General features: G+C 37.6%; 1 protein-coding gene across 1 annotated transcript in view; it reads right to left on the reverse strand.

Moving 5' to 3' along the window:
• Nucleotides 1-21,478, reverse strand: part of DDX10 (DEAD-box helicase 10) — a 156,705-nt gene that overhangs the window by 60,227 nt on the left and 75,000 nt on the right. Inside the window, exon 14 of the mRNA XM_083854830.1 lies at nucleotides 68-181. Coding sequence (XP_083710956.1) covers nucleotides 68-181 — 114 coding nt within the window. The remainder of the gene's footprint in view (nucleotides 1-67; nucleotides 182-21,478) is intronic.

The following is a 21,478-nucleotide window of genomic DNA, read 5'->3' on the forward strand; positions in this document are numbered from 1 at the left end:
TTTTTGATGTTATAGAAACAACAACTTTAATTCCCACCAAAGTACAGTTACTTCTAAGTGATCTTACCTCTCCATCTTCAGTAAAAACTATTTTTGTGTTAACTTTAAATTTCTTCTTCAAGATTTTTTTGGCTTCTTGGGTCTTAGTTGTTTTTTTCTTCATCTTTGATTTTGATGTGGTCTGCATAAAAGAAAAGAAGTTTTCTTATGAGGTTTTACTAGCCATAGAGTGTATACTTCAAATTTCCTCAAAAGCAATTAGATATATTAAAATTTAATTCCTAAAACATGAGTAAGACTAATTTCCAGTAAAAATCATCCAGCAAACCTTTTCATAAAAGTGTTTTAAGCAGGCTGTATCATCAGAAATTCATTTACTCTGATAGAAATTTAGCATACTCTGATAAAAATTTAGCATAATTTAAACCCTGCCAGCACCAGGACACCTGGCTCATTCAAATCTCACTAACCTTTTAGGGACAAGGACACTAGATTCACCAGCTTATGCTGCTAGTGAGCCTCATGAGACAAGAAATACAGTATAGCTGAGTTGAAGACATTAACTACGACTGATCAGATACCAATTTCATCTCACTTGTCATCACATTGTCCCCAGGCACTGCAGTAAACTAGTTTGAACTATCTGTGCGTCAATGAATGCTGCAAGTGGTCATGCAAGAATATTCCTACTTTGTAACTTTTGTCTCTTGCACAATACCCAGGAGGTGTTCACCAAACTTAGAATTAAGTACCACCTAAATATCACAAAAGTTATTGGCATCATAAAAGAAAGTAGTGAAAAAAAAAAAAAAGTGGTGAAGATACCAGAGCAACTAATGAATGAACCCACAGAAATTGTGAAATCCACAGATGGCCTTTCTAAGTTTCCCCAAGGCACTCATCTGGTGGCAACATCAGGGAACTAAAGAATGTGGAGATTCACCACCCCCAACTCTTCTTCCAAGAACAAAGGCTGAATGTGTTCCAACATCTACCAGGGCACAATACACAGAGGACTTTTTAAACAGTAACTGACATTGCAAAAACTATTTTGGAGCAAAAGATATTCTAAAGGAATATGTGGAGACTCCATAGAAGGCCCATGACTCATTCATCATCCTGCAAAGACTGCAATCTCTCCACTACTCAGGAAAAAGTGCCTGAAAAACAGCCACTAAACCGTCTAAACTTCTAATAAATAACAGAAAGCAGTCAAAGCAACCAGAAAGAAAAAAACTGAACTTTTTCTCACTTTCATTTTTTATTTTTGTAATTTTAATCAGTTTTCATGTTCTGTACAAAATCCACTATAAAAGGAAGCAAAAAAACATTAACTCAGAAAGTCACTGTCATTATGGTCAGCACACTAATGCACTGAAATATGAACTACAAAGGAGAAAAATTATAGTCCTTCTAACAGGAAAAATGGCTTGTGACAGCTACTACACTGTGATATGAAGTAATGACCATATCTATTATAGAAAATAGTACCTGTAGCAGCACTTTTGTCCTCAGTATTGTCAAACATTTTTTGCTGCACTGTGATGCTACCACTGGTTAGGTACATCTGCAACAGCTCAGAAAGCTGTGCTACTCCCTCATTACTGCTGCTTATCCTACAAAAACAAATTGTTTCAGAACCTGCATTAGCATAAAACCCTTACCTCAAAATACAGAGTACTTAGTAGAACAACAGGAGCTGTCCAGAGGAAGAATTTAAAGAGAAATGTACTTCAAGGTGGTGGGACAATACTATTCACTACCACAGCATTTTCTTTCGGTTTTCTTTTTTTATTAAACAATCCTTTATTTCTGCACTGCTAATATTATTGGTACCAGCATAATACGCTACTATAAAAAAATTTACTGTTAAGATTGAAATTGGTACACCAGTATTTTGCAATATTTTATTTAACTGTGAATTTCAGCTGTTTACATTTCTTGGTTTTAAAAGGGTCCAGCTCCAGCTAAGGAGCACAAACATCCAATGAGCTGAGCTGTCTTTACATACACACAAAGGTAACGTTTCCACTTATACCTTGTTCCCCATCCTTCCTCTGAGTTTGATACTCCCAAGTTGAATGGGAAAAGATGACATAGTACAAAATTTCCAAACAAATAGAAGGAAAAAGAGGAGGAGAAGAAAAAAATGGGAAGCTGAATTTTCTCACTATATACCCAAAAAGCATAGTGTAAGATCAGTGGGTCAATCTGACAGATTTATAATATTGCTTGTGTAGCATTACACAAAGGGATCAAAATTTTTAAAAACCTACAGGAAAAAGCATGAGTATAAAATACTACACACTCACTAGGTAATTAAACTGTGGTTTTTATTAGGACACCGTATTGGGTTTGCATGGCCATCTTTTAGTACCAGGGGGCTACAAGGGTGGCTTCTGTGAGAAGCTGCCAGAAGCCTTCCCCATGTCCAGCAGGGTCAATGCCAGCTGGCTCCAAGATGAATGTGTTGCTGGCCAAGGCTGGGCCCACCAGAAATGATGGTAAAGCCTCTGTGATAACATACTTAAGAAAAAGGGAAAAAAATTATGGCACAGATACCACAGCAGCCAGAGAAGAGCCAGTGAGAACATGTGAGAGAACAGCCCTGCAGACACCAAGGTTGGTGCAGAAGGAAGGGCAGGAGGTGCTCCAGGTGCCAGAGCTGAGATTCCCCTGCAGCCCCTGGTGCAGATCATGGTGAGGCAGCTGTGCCCCTGCAGCCCTCGCAGGACCATGGGGATGCAGAAATCCACCTGGGGCCCATGGAGGAGATCCACACCAGAACAGGTGGATGCCTGACAGAGGGCTGTGAACCCATGGGAGGCCTGTGCTGGAACTGGCTCCTGGCAGGGACCTGCAGAGCCATGGAGAGAGGAGCCCAGACTGGAGCAGGTTTCCTGGTAGGACTTGTTACCCATGCTGGAGCAGCCTGTCCTTGAAGGACTGACCCACATTGCAGCAGTTCACAGAGAACTGTTGCCCATGGGATAGATTCATGTCAGACAAGTTCATGGAGAACTGTCTCCCATGGGAGGGACCCCACACTGCAGCAAGAGAAGGACTCCTTTCCCTAACCAGCGGAAGGAACAAAATGTGATGAACTGACCACAATCCCCATTCTCTGTCTCCCCGTGCCACTTGGGAGGAGGAAGTAGAGCTGAGAAGGGAGGGGTGCAGGGAAGGTGTTTTAAAGGTCTAGTTTTACTACTCATTATCCTGCTCTGATTTTGTTAACAATAACTTCAATTAATATCTCTAATTTAAGCCTATTTTGTCTGTGATATTTGTTGAGCAATTTCTCCTGGTCCTTATCTCAACCCATGAACCTTTTTGTTATATTTTCTCTCCCCTCTCCAGCTGTAAAAGAGCATAATAGAGAGGCTTTGGTGGGTGCCAGGCATCCAGTCAGGGTCAATCCACCACACTGGTATTTAGCTTTCTGAGCACACTTCAAAGCTGATGGGTATCAAAGCTCCTCCAACTTCAGAGACGGTCCCCTGACTGACTCATAGTTTAAGACCAGATAGGGCTCAGATATCAAAACATTTTCATCACAGATGAAGGCATGATTTTCCAAACTACATTACTTCAGTATTCAGCTAGTAGAGGAAGGGACTTTTGGTGTGTTAGGGCAGTGGTTTTTGACAGATTCCCTGTTCCAAGGGAGAGGCTACATAATCCGAGTTAAGAATCAAGCAGATCAGTCATGGAGTATAGAGTCCTGAGGCTATCATGGGGTCCCATACATGCTGCTTTGGTTCCAGTCTGTGGATCTCTCATATTTTTCTGGAGTCCCTATATAATTCTTAAGTCTTTCTTCTGTTGTTTAACCCACTCCCTTCATGTATCTCCAGTAGCATCTTTCAGAGGATCTATTCCCCACATTCCAACAGCCTCTTGCCCTGCTTCCTGCCTCAGTGGTTGCTGCTTTATATTGAACATACCTGTGCCAGATGTTTCTCCAAGTGGCTTAAGTCTTCATGCAGGATGGGTTGTTTAAATGCATCTCAGCTCATGGCCTCCCCTATGATCCATGACATGCTGTGACCCCCTCATCCAAATTTCTAATGCCACTGCCTGTCTTTTGCTTTGACCTGACATTTGAACAGCTATGTTGAAACATCCATTTCCCATCTAGCAGGAGTCTGATTCATCCATTTTAAAAGTGAAACATCATGGATATGAGACCTCAGGCTTCCTTCATCTTAAGTACTCACTTGGTTCCTTGTGTTTTCAAGCCATTCTGCTTGCTCACTTCCCATTTTCATCTTTGTACTAGGAAATACCTGAGCATGGACAAGCAGCAGGCTGACATTCTCTATGGCTTCATCTCTTTTCTTCACAAAGAGTTCACCACAACAGCAAGCACCACCAGCTGCTGCAGGTTGCCAGAAGATACCTGCCATCTGTTAACCTTAAGTTCTGTAGAGAATACGAAGGCAGCAGGAGTCATGACTCCTCTCTGCCCAGTAAACAGCTGGAATCTGGGGTCACAGGCTTTGCAGGCACAAGTACGATCACATCAGCAGATACAAGTGAATGGAGGGTTTCTGCTGACAACTGGATCCTGTTTCTAGTGCCAGACCAAGCCATGGGCCTGGGCATTCTACAGTGAGCAGAGAGGGCACAGCTGCTGTCCATGCTGATCAGCTTATTGCAGGTCTTGCTCAACTACTATTTACCTCAGTAAATCCCTTTCCAAAGCTGAATTATTCCATCAGATAAGCCATTGATCCAAACAAAACAGCATGGGTGATCTGGGCACAGGTTTTTACATTGCTGTTAAGGTACCAAAGGAATTCTGCATTTGAACTCAAATTGCCAACAGCAGTTCAAACACCAGCTGGAGCACACACCCCTCTGTCAATGAGAAGAGTATCTGCTGCTCATCAGCAGGTAAATTTTGCCTATGCTTAACAAAACAGGCCTTCAAATCTCATCTTTTCTTCAATAAAGATGTGGCAATAGTTAAACTAATCAAACAAGACCAGAGCAATAATTAGTATCTTTAAAATTATATGTAACACTTAAACATTATAAGTTAAGAGTCTCTCAAGTTTCTAAAAAATCCATAAAATGTACGATCAGCTGCAGAGTTGGGGGATTTTCTACTGTTACTAATCTAAATCCGAAATTTCTTTTTCCTTTTGTACATGTCAGATGGCTTGCTGGATTATTTAATGAGTAACAATAAAAACTAGCTCTTAGAAGCACAGAAAATGTGAACATTTTGATATAGAGTCAATAACAATACAGCTAATGCACAAGTTATTTTCTATTTTTCTCAAGAAGGAGTGGGCTTTTGATTTCTGGCTTAAAACATCTCATATTCTTAAGCTGAATCAATGACAAAATGTTTTCTAAATGAAGATTGACAAGTTTAAGAAATAAGATTTACTATTTTTCCAATTATAATATTTTTCTGAAGAGACAGGGCAGAGAAACACAGTAAATTTTGCTATTGTAATATGTAATATTTTTTCTTATTAATAGAATTTTAAAGTCAATAGATAGACTTGAGCATTTAATCCTCCGTAACTCAGGATCAAACAGCAGTATCTTACCAAGACAAAACATATGTGCTTTGACCTTTGGAGTGTTACTCATCATTAACTTACTTTGTTTCTAGCTATAACTTTCTTTTCGATTTCAACTCAACACACATTTGAAAGCAAGCACAGAACACTCACTACAAAAGCTGTCTAAAGACAGGCCTACATTATTGTGGCAGGAAAAAATATCAGTAGGGGAAAAAAAAAGCTAGAATCAATTCTGCAGTCCCATAAGGTCAAACAAGCATTGCTGCATTTCTAGAGGGTTTGTGGGCTGTTTCTCTCTCTCCTGTTTGTATCATACAATTCCTAGGAAGAATGGTGCTGTACCTGGAAATATTTTCCAGTCTCTCCCAATATCATTACATCACCTTACGAAGAATATAACAGCAACTGCCTCTGAGAAACAAAAATCAATGTGGGACTCAATTTCAGAGACTTGTTATGTATTTCTTCTAGAAACTGCCCACAAGAAGAGCAAGTATTATCACATTTGCAGCATCACCAAGTACGTCGCTCCTCCTGTCGAGTGTCCAGACTCTGATGTCATTCCCCACAGAAGGCTTGCAGACTGAAACTACCAAACATTAGACAAAAAACAGGACTGGGTTCCTCTTTGTGGCATGGAAAGCAGAGATGGTTTTCTTCCAGCAGGCACCACAGAACTTTGGAAATACTAATTATCCTCTAGTCACTAATCTAAAGCAGCCTAACATAAAGCATTACCTCCCAACCCCATAAACTTCCCAAATTCAAGCTACAAGGTTTTGATTACCTACAATGAAGGACAGTTTAGAGAAGAGAGTATTTTTCACTTCTACTGAAAAATATCTAAAATATCACAGAAGCAGCAGTGAGTTACAAACTTCACTCCTCACACATAATTACTAAAGATTAAGACAGAAAACATCAAGAGAAGCAAATTAGTCAGACTCTGAAGTCCTGTCCATTTTACTTCAGGCAGCTACAAAATACTAAACACCAAAAAGCTTCATCTCGATAATACAATTTGATTCCTATTGAGTAAAGAGGACCAAAGAGGCAAAAATCCTGGGATGGGGCATGACCACATAGGGCTTCAAGGATGCTGATTTTCTTCATGATCTGTGGTAGCTAGGTGGTCTTTACTTTGATTTCCAGTCCATTTCTCTAAATGACAGCTACTTCTGTCCTTCCTCAGTTCTGCTAACTGTTCACAAGTCATGGCCCACTTTGTGCTGTTGAGAACATCAGACCAAGCCAAAGTCACTGAGAAGCAGCAGGGCAAAGCTGCTTCCACAAAAGAACTCCCTCAATCTTCCCTAGGAAAACAAGCTTCTTTAGTTAGCCTGTGTTGTTCTAATTTTTATGTAATAGAAGAGCAGCTAATTTTACTTTGGTGAAGTTTTTACTTTTTAATTAAATGTTAAAAATTAGGAAGCTTAAATTCACAGACACTATCCAAACAACTTGTATAGCATTGGTATACGTCACTGAGGACAGCTTTTACCAGCAGTTGTGAAAATCTGGAAATAGGGAGACATATTCAAATAAACAACACTCCTTACATGTTTTCTATTTGCTTCTCTACAGACTCTTATAGCACATTAATCAAGCACAAAGCTCAACACGATCTCCAATTTTTCAAGCAGTGGCTTAAATTAAAAGGCTGGACTGATGAGGATCTTGTTGGTTTGGGGTGTTTTTTCTTCAGGGTGTGTGCGTTATTTTGTTCTTTTTCAACTAGTATGCAAGATTTCAAGCAAAATACTGAAAAAGCAAGAGGCTGAAGTTATTGGTTGGTAATTCTTTACATAATATCACAATTTCACCAGGGAAATTCTAGACAACTAAATTACTTACTACATCTATTAATTATTTCCTTTCTAAACTTAGTGAAATTATGTTGATTTTAAAAGAGACTATTTTATAGGAGAGAACAACTTACAAGAACTGCATATGGCTTTCACAATAACAGTTACAAAGGAAAGATCCAGGTTGGTATTCAAAAGAAAAACAGCACTCCTAGCACAAAGAGTAGCATAGACAAGAATAGTTTCAAAATCATAGCAACAGGAGAAACAAAAGTAGCATATATAACAGAACATTCTAATAACCACTATTCAAAATTGCTAACTGCATGTCATGACTTAACCTCAGCCAGCAACAAACTACAATGCAGCCACTCCCCTGCATCAGGATGGGGGAGAAAAACAAGAATTGTAAAAACGAAAAAGCTCCTGGGTTGAGATAAAGACAACTTAATAGCTAAAGCAAAAGCTGTGCATGCAAGCAAAGCAAACAAAACAACTCATTCACCACTTCTCATGAGCAGGCAGGTGTTCAGCCATCTCCAGGAAAGCAGGGCTCCACCATGCCTAATGGTCACTTGGGAAGGTGAACACCATCACTCCAAACATCCCAACTCCTTCCTCCTTCTTCCTCCAGATTTATATGCTGACCATGGTGTCAGATGGTCTGGAATCACCTGGGGCCAGCTGTTCTGGTTGTGTCCCCTCCCAACTGCTTGTGCACCCTCAGCTTCCTCACTGGTTGGGTGGGGTGAGGAGCAGAAAAGCCTTGGCTTTGTGTAAGCTCTGTTCAGCAGTAATGAAAACATCCCTGTGTTATCAACAGCTTCCAGCATAAATCCAAAACACAGCCCCATACTCAGTATTATGAAGAAAATTAACTCTAATCCAGCCAAAACCAGCACATCACATTATGGACAAAGACAACAAGAGCAGCAGCTAACTACACTGCTGTGTTCCAGTTAAAATGGCATTTCAGATCAAAGAAAGAGACACAGAAATAAACCACAGCAAAGACAGACCTGTACTATGGCAACCTCACTCTTACACAATAGTTTGGATTACTGTTAGCAAAAGAGATCTGAATCCAAGTTTCATTACAGTTTTGTGTTTGGGTGCAAGAGTTTGATGAGAATAGATTTCTTATTACACACTATACTATAACAGTAAAAAACAGATTAAATTAAGCCAGGAAAGTTGAAAATAACTAAATTTAAAATTAAAACTTCAGTGTCCAACATAAAATGCAGGACGTATGATCACAAAACCCTAAACAGTTGCTAAAACAACTGGAATATTCTGCAATATATTTAAATTATGAGCTTGGCACTGAGATTAGACAGGAATTTGTTAAAATCCCTTCTATTTTAAAAAGGCATTTATTTAGGAGATTGCTTTTACTTGTATATAGACTTGACAACAGCAAAGGAGAAACAGGCATCAGTAAATGGGTCCCTGCCCAGTATTTATCCCTAACCACAGACAAGAGCCAAGCTTAAGTGCAGAAATCTTTATTAAACAGTTCTTCAGTGATAATTCTTACTCCTGTTTCTGACACTACATAGCAACATTTCTCTAGAATACTTCTAAAACACTGAAAACAACTAAAATAATATCCCCATTGTTACACTTTTCCTAGGAATGAATGCATACTCCATGTGATTCAGGATTGCTCATTCCAACAGCTGGTATCAAGACTTGAAAATGGGAGTTTTGGCAAAGGATAAACAGAGATGGAGGATGAAGTTTCTCTAAAAGGTAGGTAAAAAGAACAAATATTAAGAAAAATATGTTGATATTGCAACATGTACTGTAATTTACTGAACTTATTTTTTCAATTGCAACTTAAAATCATAACTATTTAAACAATGATAAAGACACATCACATTTTCAACAAAAACTATTCTTTCAGGATATTGGGGATTCCATCAGTAGCTCTGCACTTCCAACTATGAATTTGGATGATAGAAAGGATTATATTTTTTTTTAATCCACACACACCCATACCTCTACATTCATTTTAAGTTTAATTCTGCTTTTCCTCTTGTTTCTTTACAGGTGCTTTAGAAATGCCTGTGTACAGTTACTAATCCTGAAATACAATTCCTGCATCTACATAGCAGCATTAACAGCTGCAAAATTTAAACTAAATCCTGAAAATGTATTTTTTAAGTGCATTTTCATCCCTACATTCATGAGAAAACTTACAAGCTTTCATGTTCTATACTGAATAGAATGTTAATGTTTTACCCTGATATAAAATCCCAGAATACCAGAAGGAACCATGAATGAGCAGCATTGCGCAACCAATTTTTCATGGGTTTTTTTTTTCCACTATATTACCCTCTCTCTCTGCTTTTTTCTTTTTATTCTTATATTACATATTTCCAACTCCTCCACAGAATAGGAAATGCTTTGGTGAAGAGCCAAGCTCCCCCCAGCCCACAAAACAAACATTTGATTCACAGATTATAAATTATGTAATTGTAAACACAACTCTATCTGTATACACCAAATTGTAAACACAACTCTATCTGTATACACCAACAGTTTTTGTCATTCATCTGCAAAACCACTGCAGTTCATTTTCCAAATCTTTAAGTATAAGACTATTATACAAGAAATATAGGCCAAAAAACCCCCCCCAATATTTATTATTATATGATCTAACATGAAAATATTCACCAGTTGAAACATTTGTGAGTTAAAATAATTAGATAATATCTCACTCTGAAAGATATATCTATTTAACGCATTGGAACACAGAACTTTTCAGAATAGCTATTGCATTAGGCTGAAAGCCTCCATTATCTGGGAGCATAACCAGCAACAACATCCCTTTCTAAAGTATTAGCCCTTTAGCAACACAGGGCCATCACTTCTCATGCAGCTTATTTAAGTGAGGTGTAATAGAAAACACAGAACTATTCCCATATTTCTAGGCAAAAACTAAATTAAGTTATAATCAAGTATGCACGACCTTCCAGAATACTGTAATTCAAAACCAAACACATTAACACAGCTTTTGTTAATTTTCAGCATCTGGGCTGATAGAAAAATGCATTTCCAAAGAAACACGTACACGGTAAGATATTCTAATAACTCAGACTGCCTCAGACTGTAAATATCAAGGAAGTATACAATAAAGATTAATCCCACTAGTAACTGCAGTGCCAGATCAAGGCACAAAATGCCTTCATTCCACTCCTCTCTGCCATTACAACAAAATCTTCCTTTGACAAAATCCAACAGAAACACACAGAACCAACAAATTCTCCAGGACCTCTACAGCCAAGAGAAGTAGATGCAACATCAATTAACACACAAATCGCATAATTTTGTTGACTTATCCTCCCTATTCCAGAACTTCCATTTTTGTGAGCAAGAAAAGGCTATTATGAAGATGCTATTTCCTCTACAACCTGGCAAATTAGAAGAGCATGACCATGTATTTGATATTGGCCCAAATTACAAATTACTTCAAACCTCAGTACCTCCTGTCTGGCACTTCTAAAAAAAGCCCAAAAATCAAACAAAACCACACTCAATCCAAACCCCATACCACATTAAAGTGGAGTTGAGGAGCTAAGAAAATCTGCACCTTCTTTGCAACTTCTGTTTTATAATGGATCTCCAACAATGATTATGTTGAGATATTTTCTCAGTTTTCAGCAGGTGAAATATTCTGCTTATTCATCACCGATTAATATTCCACATGAAAGGCCCACACTCAAAACAGGAGTGAGGGGAGACAAGTAGGAAGGGAAAGGGAAGGCTGCCCTTCCCCTAAAGATGAGAAGAATCCTTAAGCCCTCAGGTGTGCAGAGTACATACTATATTCTGGACCTTATAAATTTTCAGTTCTGCTGAAAAATCGCTCCTTCTCTCAAAGGCTGCACTTAATATCTCCCTGCAAGACAGCTAAATTGAAATATTCTGAGAAATGTAATCACTGGATGATAGAGCCAGAAGGCAATGCTAAGCTGACATTTAATGAACTGATTAATTTGGGGTTTTTTTTAGTTAAATAAAGATCATTGCATTTAATGTGACTCTTTTCAAGAAGTTAGGACACAGTTATTCTAAGGAAAAAGTGGAAAAAATGCTTTTCTGCAAAATCATTAAGGCAGCCAAGGCTTAAATAAATGTCAAAACATAGTTAAAATTATGGCTTAAAAAAACTCTGCAGAAGAAACTTAGATCAAAAGGTGGAATGAGAAGGCCAAACTTTCCTGCTGTTTTTCTTTATTGTGTGTGAGCATGACCTTCCTTTCTCCCCGAAAAGCCACAGGCCTGGCCCCAGGAACACGCTACCAGCCAAGGCTGAAACTTCTCAAAACATTTTGTTGGCTACATTGTACTGATCTGTCATCAGAAAGTAACAAAAACATTACTTTGCAAAGAGAAATATGTTATCTCAACTCCCTCTCTTCTTTTGCACAAGCTAAAACCACAACCTATGCCCATTTAATTGCCACTCACAAAAATAATCTCCACAGGCTGTGACTACAAATAGCGAAGACTGAAGATGTTTTGAGAAAAAAACCTGAGTTTTGTTCATTTGACCAGTGTGTATTTTTCAGCAGTAATTAGTGTGATAACTAATCTTTAGGAGAGATTTATTTCCTCCTCTGATTGACCCAGATGGCACATTCTCCTCCCCTTCTCCTTCAGAGGCATCTGAAGGTGACGCTCCTCTCTGTGCACAGGAGCAGACACAAGTGAAGCCATTCCTCTGCCTCCACCCAGACACCACACGACTACAGAGAGCAAGAAGAGCCAACTGTTTGGTGGTCTGAGAGGGTTTATCTTTGAGAGGAGGTTTGGTTGAATTTTGCTCCTGAACAAGAAGCCTCCAGGGATCTTGAACAGGATTTCAGCTGAGGCAGCTGCTCACTGCTGTCAAGAGACCTGAGAAGATCGGAGCTGGTTTCTCTTAACCAAATGTCAATCAAGGATAATCTGAAAAGACAAGTTGTTCACAACTAAAGGCTGATACAGAAACTACAATAACAACCAGGAAAGATATTTCACATCTATTATTTATCTTCTTTAAAAAAGGTTGAGTATTATGACTTCATTTTCCATGTATTCAATACAGACTGAAAATGCTGCCTGAAGTGGTCCTGCAGTTCTTTTACACACCTCCACAGCTGCCCTTCACTAGCTCTGGCCCTTCCCCAAAGAGAAAAGCTGCTGCTCCAAGGATTTAGAACTGGCAGAAAGCTGGCACTAATACTAGATGGCCAAAGGCAACTGAGCTTCCAGCAAAGAGGATAAGAAAACTGTCTACTCATTTGGAAGAAAAAAAATAAGTAATTTTCCCCACCTCAATTCAGGCATTAAATGATCAGGTAATCCCCATTAACACAAAATCTATCAGTTGTGTGATTTTATTTTTTTTTTAATTAATCTTTATTACTGAAAATAACAGATGATTTAGAAGTGGAAACAGCAATGCTTACTAGAAACAGTGAAGGGCAAGGAAATCAGGCTACTCCAGACCATGGCAGGCCCTTAGACTAAACTCAAAAGGATGCGAAGCAGAGAAGCAAGTTTTAGAGGAATGATGGATTACAAAAATGAAATGGAAATTGGAATAAGAAATACCCTACAGCACAAGAATTACAAGACGCATTTGCAAAAAAGAAATGTTTCTTGACTCTTTAAACAAAGGTCATATAACAGGAGTAACTAATTTAACTTTCTGTGGAACATTTAACAGAATACAAGGTAAAAACTAAGAGCTAAAGTTTAAAAAATGGTCAAGGAGAGTTAAGAGAGGTCAAGGATTAGAACAGCTACAGTGACTACAATGATGTGTGTTGAAAGACAAATTACCAGGATGCTACTGATTCTCCTCAATCAGGCCCATGGTTCCTGCTCTGTGTGCACCCCTAGTTTCTCAGGCCAAGTCAAGATCAACTAGTTTATGACAGTTGTTCTGAAAGTGGAACAAACATCTGTCATTAATAATACACAATGTCTTAAAGTTTATGGCAGTTAATTAATTGCACGCTAACACTGAATCTCTCCTCCTGAGCCACATGTACAATGTTGCCACCATCTTTTAGGAAAACTTATGTTGTGGTTATCCTATCTGACCCATAATATTCATATTTTAAAGATCCTTGGAAGAAAGTCAAGCTGAAATCAAATTACTAATTATTTCTAGAGAAACACACTGGACTTTAGAGATGTTAAGAAATTAACATAATCTACTTGTTATAGTTGATTCATCCTCATAAATTAACTTTCTGTAATATCACACACACTGTTCTCTCCCTTAAATTTAACTGTACTAGTTTGGAATAAGAGTGGAATTTATATTCTGCACAGACAGAAAAATAAGTCTACAGGGATAACACATGGAGAAATGCCTTGTTAGCTGTTCACCCAAATACACAGCTTAGACCTAGACACTTCCTGTGCTTACTGAAAATCCATACAAATTTAACAATGAAGCTTCACAAACCAGACTCAATGGAAATGCATCACTGATTTTAGCAAAAAATGCTCTGAATCCCCCAAAGAGAAACACATGGCACTGATCAGTCATCCCCTATCTCTTCCTCATTGCAATACCAAGGCCAGCACTGCAGGAAAGTCACATGAGAGCACAAGCAAAGAGAATAGGAATGGCATTAAGACTGGAGCTCTAAGCACCAGAACATTCACGTGAAAAGGTTCAACAGCTGGAGATGGAAGATATTTCTGCCATCCAGAGAAATGTCTTCACTCTTCCCACAGAGAGTTCAGACAACTGTTGTGAAGTCTGTGGCAGGACACACTGTGTACCAAGGTCAAGAGTAGGGCCTATCCAATTTAAGTAATACAAACTAAACAACACATTCCCCATTCCTGAAGCGTCTTTATGAGCACTGACAAATAAGCTGCAAGTTGCTCATTTTCAGGCTTAATTCCCATCCTTGCAATTCACAGAACACGGTCTCCTGAGATATTTCTCTAAATTAAGAAATCTCTGTTGAAAGATTATCCCTTGGCTGGACATCACTTCTGTACCACCAAAGAATTATCCCATTTGAGCCTTAGCTAAGCTCCTGGGTGCACACAAAAATTGCTACTTTGTCTTAAGTGAAGAAGTAAGCTGGAGCCACCAGGAACACCAAAGGAAACAGCCTGGAGCCAGCAATATAGTGGGGACACAGCAGCTTATGTTAGCACAACTGGGTCACTGCAATGAAGTCATGAATCCCACCCCAGTCCACCCTACAGTCATTCTCATTCTCAGCAAGATGGAAAAGCTCACCTTGCTCACATGGAACAACTTCACACACACTACATCAAGCCAACTGGTGTGGCAAAAAACCACCAGTCTGAAAAAGTAAATTGAAATGGACACAAGAAAAGGAAGAAAAAAAATACGTTTTACACCTCTGAATCTGTCATCACTACTTAAAAAAATATGGGGTAGTTGCTGACAGGTCTCCATTAAAAATAAATTTAGATAGCTAGCTTAGGAAATAAGAAAAACACTCATCTCTTTCAAAAAACAACAGTTTCTGAAGCAGTTTCACAGAATGTATGGGTCATGTGCGGCAGATGACATTTGTTCAGTTAAGAATAATCTGCCTGAAAGTCAAGATTTCTAGGATGGTGAGAACTATTTCCCATTTTTAACTGCAAGTGTTTTCACCTCGTGCCAAGAGCCACCCAGTGACCACAGCTGGAAGAAACCCAAACGCCTCTTCACTTACCCAGAATGCCAAAGCAGCTGGAGAGTTTTAACAGCATAGCAAAAGTTAGGAAAAGCAAGAAAACCAAGAAGAGCAGATCAACTGCCAATGTGGAAACTGGATTTTAAATGTGCATTCACACTGACACATCTTATTCTAGATTAAACAAAAATATCCTCTTGAAACCTTTCAGCAGAAAAAGATTCTACCTAAGAGACATTACTGAGTGGGAAGATAACCATGTACTTCATCACATTGCTAGTGATCTTTTTCTACTCAAAACAGTAAACCAAAATAGAATCAAATGAAGATGTGACAGAGCAATTTTGATCCCTTTTCTCTAGTGCAAGTATTTTCTCAAACTCTGTAACAGTGATAATGTAAAATAATATGATGGTTGCAGACAGACCAGTTTGTAAGAATTCACAAATTTACCTTCTGCACAAGCTACTCAACTTAAAACTAGAAAGTACATTACTTTGAGATTATGATTCTTTTCATATGCATTTTATGCATAGATTGTTTTCCAAGAGGATGAAACTTCATGTATATGTAGATATATATATGGAAGTAATTTTCCTACTAAATCTACAGAAACAGAGCTTATCCCTTTGTAATTGCTGCATTTGATTGCTTTGATTTTTCTCAACAGAGAGAAGATACTGAGAAGATATGATTTACTCATAACTCTGGTAGGGGAAAAACTTCTGAAATGCTTTTATAAGCACTTTTTTATAGTGCTTCCATGCTTAAACAATACAGCTTTTTATGTTGCAGTAACTTTTTATCATGCATTCAATAGATTTTATTTCTGTAGCCATTTACAGAAACGTGGGTAAGATTCTTTTTATCTACCATTTTCAACTGCTCTGAGGAAAAAACCATAAAAAAGCATATCCAAGTTTAGGCTAACACAGGCAGAATATGAGAGCCCATATGGATAAAATGCCTTCTGTTTCAGTCTAGCGTGGAACTCTCTCTTATGCTTCATCTAACATGGAGCTTTCCTTACAATAAGGGTATTTGATTTGCTTGTAAGTTAAAAAAAAGCTGCTGAGGGTATTCAGTGGTCAATAATCAGGAGAAGACAAGAAGCCTGGTAAGAAGTTCACACTACAGTGTAACAGCCAGTTTCTTCCAAGGACATAACCATAATACATTTTCTATCAGTTTAGCAGGTTGCAGAAGATAACTGCCATAATTTATTATCTCATTTATCTACTTTGTTGTTTAGAACATCAGTAGGTTTCAGTATTTAGTAGAGCTATGGGAAAAATAATGAGTCAGCTATGGGCCATCAGTGCAAAGAGATCGATATCTTAGCTAGGATAAAACTGAAATGTTTAGTAATCAAATCTACCTATTACACAGAGCCTGTCCAACAGCAAGTATTTCTTCTCAATAAATTTTATACCTATATTTAACACATGCAAAACAAATTAATATTCAAAGCCATCTGCTTATTTATTTACACTGCTTTAACAAAATCTGTCTTCTGATAATTTCCACTCTCATTGCTTAAAATAGAATATGTGCTACAAAAAGTAATACTTTTATTTTTTAAAAAAACTGCTCAGTAAGCTGCTTTTTTAAAAAAAAGAGGGAAATGTTTCTCTTCCCATATTGGTTAATTAACAAAGCTATTACTACTTATCAGGGGTGAGGTGATCTGTATTCTCTTCTCCTACAGGAATCAGACATGACACTTTCAAACCTTTTGAAAATCTTATCTGGAAAACAACTACATTTCTAAAAAGACAGGAAATAGAAGGAAATAAAATTATTACTTTTTCTTCCAAAGGTCAACTTGCAAAAAAAATCCTACTTAGAATTTTAACATCGGCAACACAAACCAATTTTCATTATTACTACGTTCCAGCTTCAGGTCACACTGTACCTCCAGCTATTAACAATTCTTACTGACATAAGCCAAGACAAAACCACAGGGGTGATCAGTGGACTGACCAGCAGATCCCTACATGATAGTTATGAATTCTACCATCTGGAATTTTTATATGAGGTCAGTTTAATCCAAAACAGAAGATTTGGAAGAAGATTTCAGATCAGATTTTGCAAAAAAGTGCTATCACGTCCCTTCCACATCTAAGGGGACACTGATTCGCCAATCCTTTTGGCTAAATGTTTCCTGTAGCATAAATTTAACAGCTATACAGCAAACTGCTTCATTAGTGGGTTGGCCCATTCACTGCACATAATCCAGCAGTCACTGTTCCATGTTAGTTTTCGGCAGCAAAGGAGCTTTCTTACTTAGAAGATACTGGTACAATTTGTAATGCAGTACAAATATCAACGGGGCCAACATATTACATAGACCTCCTTCTTCCTCCAAATATTCAATATTCTTATGGAGCAAGGAGCAGGAATTCTGCAGAGGGCAGTGCTCTACTTTACAGACTTAAGTGCTTTTCTTAACTAAGTGCAGAATAGAAGAGACTCTCAAAGCAAACAGGAAGAGCAGAGAAGCATGCAAGGAAACAAAGGAAAACTATTTTCTTCTTACTACCTCTGCAAACCAAGGGGGTGATTTTAAGCAGGAGTTAAAATACCAGCACCTTTAAATCAACTCTTGAAATAACTGAATCCTAGAATCACAAAACAGTTTGAGTTGGAAGGACCTTTAAAGGTCATCTAGTCCAATATTCCTGAATTAAGCAGGAACTTTCCACTACATCAGGTTGCTCAGAGCCCCAACCAGCCTGACCTTGAAAGTTTACAGGAATGAGGCATCTACCAAGTCTCCAGGCAACCTATTTGAGTCTTTCACCACATTCATCATAAAAATGTTCTTCTTTTTATTTAATCTAAAGCATTATCTTCCTTCTCCACTAGAGGAGTAACCCTGGATGACCGGCCTACACAAGAGAATATTGTAATTATCCTTATGGTCAGTCATACCCACCCTTCAAGATGTGCTTTATCAATTTTCACTTGGACTCCCTCAAAATGCACCACTTCCTTCCTGCATTTAACACCCTCTTCCCTAGAAACCTTCATACACTTTACATGCCTTCTGCAAATGTATCCTCACCACAAAAAGGTGGTGTGATGCTGGACTGCAACAGTAGCTGTATTTCAAACAGCAGAACTTAAACAGCAGCAGTCTTTCCACACAACTATCCTGATTCTTTACTATTTTTGTACTTTTCCGATTCCAAATCAAGCATTCCTTAGGTGAATTGAGTCAAGTTATCTTACCAGGGCGGAAAGGATGATTCAGGCAAGAAAAACTAAACACTGGATAGATTTAAAACAAATTCACATGAATACTCCAATTTGGGCAAAACTTGGGAACACCACATATAAGAAAAAAGTACTCTTCTTTATGTCCCTAATACTCCATTGCAAGATTGGAAAAAATATTACTTGATTATTACTAGAGATCAACATTCACTGATATCCCCTTACCAACTGTAACACAAATCAGGGCAGTGAATGCAGATAAAAGCTGAGGAACAGTTCTCTGTCACTATAATAATAATAATGTTTGCCAACCAATACTGATCAGGTTTATAACTATATATGGAACTGCACTGCTACATATCCTTCAGGCAAAATGAAAAAAATAGTGCACTTCAACAAAAAAATGGTACTACAAAATTTCTCTCTGTAGCTGGGCAGATGGTAAATGGCAACTGCAGCTTATTACAACCCCCGTAATTGCCTTCATCACCTTGTGTTTCCCCATCTGTCTTTTGCACCCACCTGTTTTCTCACCTTAAACCAGCAGCTCTGCTACAGTCTATATGTAGTATGTTAAGTGCCTAGTGCAACAAAATTCCAGCCTTCAATACGAGATTTTATAATCTATGCTAAACAAAATATAGATCACATTTAATCATAACTGTGCATAGAGCATTTAAAATGTACATTATTAACATCCACAAATCAAGTGCTTGGCTTTTTTTAGTTAGTGAAGGAAATAGGTACTTAGTGCTCCCTTGTCTTCAAAGTCTTTTAGATTACATTGTAGAAGAGAAACTACTAATCTAAAGAATTCAAGATAGACTATTTTTTCATTATCTTGCCTCTTCACTTCCTTCAACACCACTTAGTGTTCAGCCTGCTTCATTCCATAAATATCAGGGATTAGTGTTGGTTCACAAAGAAAACTCAGGAACCAGTAACTTGAATGTATTTTGGAGCTGAAATGTTTCACTACATCTACTGGACTCAGCCCAAAGTATGTGTGGATAGAAGATTCCCTAAGCTCATAAGACACAAAAATCTCCAATGCTACAGTAATGGAAGGCCCAGCAAAGTAAGAGGGGTTTATTTTTATCCTGTTGCTTCCTCGTTGTCAGTGTTGCAATTAGGGTAAGTGCTCATTGCCCAGCTTCTCCACTGTTATTTGGCAGTAGCTGCAGTCTGCAGAGAAAATGCTCATTTACTGTGCCACTGGGTGAGAACCTCTGTAGAGCAGCACATCTTCTTTTTGTCCCAACCTTCTTTACTGTTTACAAGCCCTCGTTAGTTGTGTCCTGGGTGCTGTGCTATATAAGAACACACAACATCAAATGCTGAACCGATATGCCCAGATCAGACACTGCCTTATTGCTGAGCCATTACTAAAATCACTCTGCTAAAATACCACTCTACATCAGTGAAATACATGGCTAAGACGGATGAGAGCAAGCAAAAAATCTCATAGAAAGCATTTGATCAGTTCTTTTAATAAGCAGTTAAAAAGAAAACTGCAAGCGTTAAGCCTTTATATCAGACTTTTTTTTCAAATGCAAACTGCTAACCCCTGACTGAGGCAAAGTAAATGCTTAAAAATTCATTACTGTCTTTGCCTGTACATCATTTAATCAAAGTTGATATAGTGGGGCTATTTACTTTAATACCTTAGATTTCTTTCAAATTATATCTGCAAAGCTATTTTTATTCTGACTGCAAATTTAATATCCTATTATTCCCCTTCTCTGTAAATTTCTGTTAAAGCAATAAATACTTCAAAAATACCAAAGCTTAAAAATTCTAGGATATTGTTTCTTCTGGAGCCTCCAGCAATGTATTTCCTAAATAAATAGAAATTTTAATAAAGATTTTCATTGACCCAAAATGTTTCTGAAAAATAATATATCCATGAAGGCAGAAATGCAAATTTCAGCAAATGGAGGTTACATAACCCATTAAATAAAAAGCACAGCAGACAAATAGCAACTTCTGAGAATAAAAGCCATCTGAAAAAAAAAAAAGAACCCAATTAAAAAGCATTAATCTAAACAAGCATCTTCTGAAATATCTTTTAATTCTCTAAAAAACAATTTACCCCAAAACGTTTCATGTATTTGCTTGTTTGCTACTTCTATATATACTACTTATAGTGTTATTATTTCTCAGAATCATGACTTTTTAAATTCTTTTAAGCAGTTTACCCCAGTGAAATAGGGAAAAGATACAAAGTGATAGGAGAGATGAAAAATAAAAATGAAATAAAATCAATTTAATAAAGTCTAATCAGAAAGGGAACAAAATTAAGATGTAGCACCACAGAGCACCAGAGCAGCGCAGAACATACTAAACCAACTTCCATTGGCAGGAAATGTGGCAAGATGAGAAAAAAAGAAAAGGAAAAATCCTGTTTTTTCAAAACCAACACAGTAGTACAGAGCTAAACTGTAATGCAATCTTTACTGAAAGATTTTCCAGTTTTATACACAGGAAGGTTATAAAAAAAAAGCTAAGCTGGAGGTAGACAAATGGGCAAACAAATGTGAGAGGCACCCAAAAGGTTAAAGACACATCACTTGAGACAGAAATACACAGAGTCTAAGGAGACACGCCAGAGGAGATAAACAGAAAGTTAAACATTTCTTCAGTCATTTGCAACACAGAGATTTATAATCTGTTAAAAGATTTGAATGTTTGCTTCTGTGTGTACCACCAATGATATAGAGGCTTGCCTGTTTATAGCAACTACAATGGTAGTTTCCCATGGTTTTATTTGCATAGTCTGAGAAATGCTTCCAGGACCATTTTAATATAACTGTCATAGATTAATCAAAAAAATAAACTCTAAACAAAAGAAGAAACACTAAAGCAAACAAAATTATTATCAGCACAATTTTTAGCAAAACTTAGTTTCCCATTAGTTAACTACTAAAAGGAACAATTTTCAGGAGAGCAAAGTAAAATTCAAGGACAGAAAATAGGTCTATGAGATCAAATAAACTTTTTAATGAGTAAATAATTTAAAAAACAGCTCAAAAGTCCCTACAGAGTTTGGGATTAAGTCCATTATGCTATTTCACAGGTATGTGAAATAAAGATTGATTGATTGATTTATCACAACAACTAAGAGATTATAATTTTCCTACTGAATGCTCTTTTCTTGTTATTTGGGTTTTTTTATTGCCATCCTTGGCCATTAATGGTCAATAATATATGGACAGTTAATAGTGTCTGATATTAA

The sequence above is a fragment of the Zosterops lateralis genome (assembly GCF_965231275.1).
Source record: "Zosterops lateralis genome assembly, chromosome: 2".
In the NCBI taxonomy this organism is placed as follows: domain Eukaryota; kingdom Metazoa; phylum Chordata; class Aves; order Passeriformes; family Zosteropidae; genus Zosterops; species Zosterops lateralis.